The sequence below is a fragment of the Etheostoma cragini genome, chromosome 9, assembly GCF_013103735.1.
Source record: "Etheostoma cragini isolate CJK2018 chromosome 9, CSU_Ecrag_1.0, whole genome shotgun sequence".
NCBI lineage: Eukaryota > Metazoa > Chordata > Actinopteri > Perciformes > Percidae > Etheostoma > Etheostoma cragini.
Genome location: NC_048415.1, coordinates 11,608,889 through 11,613,558, shown reverse-complemented (window position 1 = coordinate 11,613,558; position 4,670 = coordinate 11,608,889). Strand labels below are relative to the sequence as shown.

Sequence of the window (4,670 nt, the reverse complement as noted above, 5' to 3'; positions counted from 1 at the left end):
ATGGAACAGATATCCTCCACAACCACCGATCTGATCAGGTGTAAAGCAGAGAGAGCTCCTACTAGCAGTGTTAATGCAAAAACGCTTGTTTTTGCCACTTAGCAGGACATTGAAATGACTAACGTTTATTCTCTGGAGACTTACCCTGATCTTAGAAGAACCACTACATGCCTAATCCCAGCCTATAACAAAACCCTAACAAAAACTAAAAACTAAGGTATATCACAAAAATGTTTTTCTACTCAAATGTTAAATCCTTCTCCATTAATTGACTGTGTGACCAGTTTTGTCTCCACAACACGAATAACACATTCTGAAACGCATACACTCACACGCAGACTATACCTCTACAAACAAACACAGATCAGTAGTTACAATTAAGTACAGTAGTTAAAATATAGTACATAGTTTTTCTTTTAATACAAAACTCCAGTAGATTTTCAAACTTATGTTGCAAACAGACAAGGCACTTATGTCCTGTAGAGGACAATACAATCATGAATAGAAATTTATTTTTTATCTCTGCACATCTATGCATATATATGATTATACATATGTGTGTGTGTGTATATATGTGTGTGCGTAAATATATGTCTTAGCAAAGATGAACTTGGATTACAAAATTAAATCTTTTTGGCTTATGAAGACAAAATAGAAGTTGCAAGGAAAGTTGTTTTGATCAATTCCTGATTCAGATTTTACATGCAATATTTTTTATTTTATGAATAATATGAATAAACAGTATCAGACCTAGATCTCTATCACACACACACACACAAAATACAAAATCATTCCACACCTCCAGTACCACTCAACCATTTTATTTTTCAACACCTCCACCAGTGGGAATTAAAATGTGTTCCATTCTAGACAAAGAGATGGAGCATGGAGGAAGTTCAGGCAAGCCAGATGAAGCCAACAGTCAGTGCATGCGTCGGCAGCCATCTGTTGCTCAAAGCAACACAGGCCTTAATATAATTTAACAGGTAAGGTAAGTTATTAAATAAAATCACCCCTCATACAGTTGTCATGAACAGGAAAATGAGCTAAAGAGCCCAGAAAATGGAAGAACAGCATAAGTCAGTTAGTCATGACAGTTCCAGAAACATGGGAGAAGGGGCGAGCTTGCTTTGTTTTGTTTACAATTTACTTGGAACGTCAATTGTGACCATGCAGGAAATCATAGTGCACCTTTAAGTTGAGCATTTTATCATCATTCATTAGTTAGGAGAATGTGTTTCACTTTCTGAAAATAGGTAGGCTACCAGACACTCGCTACAGGTACAATATTTAATTCGTGTTGGTTAGACACAGCATTCAAAGATGACACCTCCTCCCTCGCTCAATGAGAAAGAGAGAGAGAAAAAGATTGATAGGGCAGTGGTGGTCAAGCGAGAAACAGTAAATCAGCGTAATGACACATTATTTTCTGATTGTTTTTTGGTGGTTGTCTTCCTTTTATAGCATAGATAAACAGACCCACACCTCAGCGCACCCCTTCAGAAAAGTGCGCCATTGCTGAATTTTTTATGATTAGATGGGGGTTACACACACACAGTGGGCCCAAAGGCTCTTTGCCGACGCCCATAAACGTAACGCACACAGGAAAAGAAAAAGAAAAGGGAAGATACAGGCAGAGGGCAGGGTCTTTGCACATACATACACTGCCATACACTTTCAGTGGGTAATAAGACATGATTGAGAGGGATTACTATTGTATAAGTCTATTGTTTCTCAGCAAAATCCTGCATAATAAACCTTTAATATAAGACCAACAAGTGCAGTCAGTTAAGATGCTTTTGGGAAACACTATGTAACCTCAAGAGGTAAAAACAAATTTCCCAATCATCTTAGCCTTAAGTGTTTTTTGTGGAAATGATGCCCTGGAGCTTGACTCAGGACAAAGTGCTAATAGAAGAACTTGTAAGACACATGATTTGGTCCTGTTCACTAGAAACCCAGAGGGATTGCTGTAGGTACAATTGTTTGAAGTGTGGAATTAGTGTTTCTTGACTGACAATGCAAGAGAAGAATGGACACATGTTTTACAATTCCTAACCTAATCATTTTCGAGCCTCAGTGCCCTACAGCATAACTGTTAACAAGATAATGTTAAACAAGTAAATACACAAAACATTAACATGAATTGTGAAAGGGAACAGTTCCGAGCAGAGGTTTGATAAACATTGCTTTCAAATGCTAAATTCAACCAACCTTCCCATTTCCCAATTATTAGCAATTGACAAGGAATATGAGGAAGCATGTCAACAAATATTTCAAAAACACACTAAAAAAGCAAAATCAGGATGTGTGGTATGACCGCACCCAGACAATGATGATGGTAAAGAAGCTGACTGATATGAAGAGGATGTAGAGGAGGAACAACAGGCGGTCTATGATGAAACCCACCTGGATCCACTCCTCTGAGCTCTGGCTTCCGCCCAGCTGTTGCTCTACCTGAAAGCGGACGGCCTGGAGGTCTCTGCTCAGGCTCCTCAGCTCTTGTAGGGCCTTTTCCTCATCCAGTGTCCTCATCCCCTTCTGTTCTGGAGGCTCTCTGTCCTCCGCCACCAGAGAGGAGACTTTCATTTCTGTTACACAGGAGATGAAGGGATGAGGTGATGCCATCTGTGATTGTTACATTATATATTAACTTGTGTAAAGATTTTCTGCTCAGTGACTGCTTTAATAGTTTCACCTCCGTACTACCTACACACCTACTACCTACATACTACCTTGTGCAGAAGAATTTTGGATGACCGTGCCGTCAAGATCTCTGGGCTTTGGAGGAAGCCGTACAAGGCGGCCGAGGATGTGAAGAACAAACACTTGGACCCAGTGAGGGACAGGAGAGGAGTGAGCAGAGCCACATATCAGGTTTGTGATGAGGATAGTCTCCAGTAGACTTGCCACCATCAGAGCCAGGCAAAGACTCAGGAACACGTCTGGGATAACAACAATAACTGCTTTATTTCACAGACAAATACAAGTATAATCCAGGCAGAGACATCCAAGAATTAAAGTTCATTGAAACATACTATTATCACATTGATAATACAGTTAACATGGCAAAATGTGCAAGGAAACAATTGCGTTTTACTCATCAGGCAGCCATCAGTCATGTTGAGTCGTGTTTCTGTCTTTATGATAAATGTAAGTCCAATATTCAATCGCCTTTTAGCTCGGTTTTAATCTCCACTAACATTCCGAGGAAAATATTTGTCTCTTTAGCTGCTAAATTCTGCAGACCGTGGAACCAAAACAAAGAATCGTTAGATGTTAGAACACTCAGTAAACTGCAGATTTAATCATTGTAATTATGATTTTAATTCCTTCAGGAGAGTCAATCCAATTTAAACCCAAACCTGAAACTGGAAGCCAACACTACATTTATTCAGGAGCTAAAATAATATATGATACAACATGTATTACATGTGCTACAAATAACTCTTGCACTAGTGGGAGGTATTGTTGAACTGACTCATGAGAGGTATGGTGTTTCCAGTAATAGGCAGCAGGTCGTTCATGAGGAGCAGGAAGACGGTGTAGCCCAGGATGAGGGTCATCTTGAAGGAGGACCGGTCCACAGTCTGGGGAGGCAGCAGGAAGCTGAAGAGGTCCACTGTGATGAGGAAGCAGCTGGGGATCAGCAGGTTCACCACATAGAGGGTAGCCCGGCGCCGCACTGACACCTGTAGTGGTGTCGACAGACATACAGCAACTGGTAAACCTAAATTGACTTGTGAATTAATTACAGGCTCAGTCTTTTCCATTTTACACAGACTGAATAGACTTAATAGGTCGAGTTTTTTGTAACGGTCCCATGGCCTGACAATTTCTCTTCATGATGTTTTTTAACATTAATATGCATTTCCCCAGCATGCCTATGTTCCCCCAGTGGCTAGAAATGGTGATAGGTGTAAACCAAGCCCTGGGTATCCTGCTCTGCCTTTGAGAAAAGGAAAGCTCAGATAGGCCGATCTGGAATCTTGCCCCCTAAAACCTCATAAGGTTACCTCCCCTTTCTCTGCTTTGCCTGTCCAGAGAATTTGTCCCGTCCTTGAGAGAGAGACATCATGGCTTTCAAACAAGCAAAGTGGGATTTGGTTAAGGCCACACCCCCAGCCTCCACCTTGCCCCCCTCTCTCCTCCTCAAAAGCTAGAGACCTGAAAATGGCACATAAAAGCTCATTGTGGGACTGGATCTAATGGCAGTAATTCTGCACCTGAATTTTGGGTAAGAGACTTTAGATATGGTGTTAGGGGACCACTAAGGTCTATATAAAAGAATCCAAAGAGCACCATGTCATGGGACCTTTAAGTATTGACTTGGCTCCTAGAAGCGTTGTAACAAAAAAACTGCAAATGCCTGAAGACAATCATCAAAATTAAAAACATCTAGAAAGTGAAGTTACTACTACTACTACTTACATTCAAAAAACACAGACTTTACATGTTACCACAGCATAAAATACTGTACTGCCAATTAAAAAAAAACATTAGTAGTATAATGGTTTTACAGACAGTATTTATGTCCACATGACTCTGTAGTGATGCAAATTTATCTTCAGTAGTTTAACTGTTATTTGTTCATATTACACTCACCGGCCACTTTATTAGGTACACCTGTCCAACTGCTCGTTAACACTTAATTTCTAAGCAGCCAATCA

At 40.3% G+C, this 4,670-nt stretch overlaps 1 protein-coding gene across 2 annotated transcripts in view; it reads right to left on the bottom strand.

Moving 5' to 3' along the window:
- Positions 1–1,985: 1,985 nt before the first annotated feature.
- LOC117950013 (5-hydroxytryptamine receptor 3A-like) overlaps positions 1,986–4,670 on the bottom strand; it is a 6,261-nt gene continuing 3,576 nt past the window's right edge. For both annotated transcript variants that reach the window (XM_034880656.1, XM_034880655.1), the window contains exons 6-8: positions 3,482–3,692; positions 2,736–2,945; positions 1,986–2,591 (exon numbers count right to left, since the gene is read on the bottom strand). In XM_034880656.1, the coding sequence (XP_034736547.1) occupies positions 2,302–2,591; positions 2,736–2,945; positions 3,482–3,692 (711 nt within the window). In that variant the 3' untranslated portion in view covers positions 1,986–2,301. The remainder of the gene's footprint in view (positions 2,592–2,735; positions 2,946–3,481; positions 3,693–4,670) is intronic.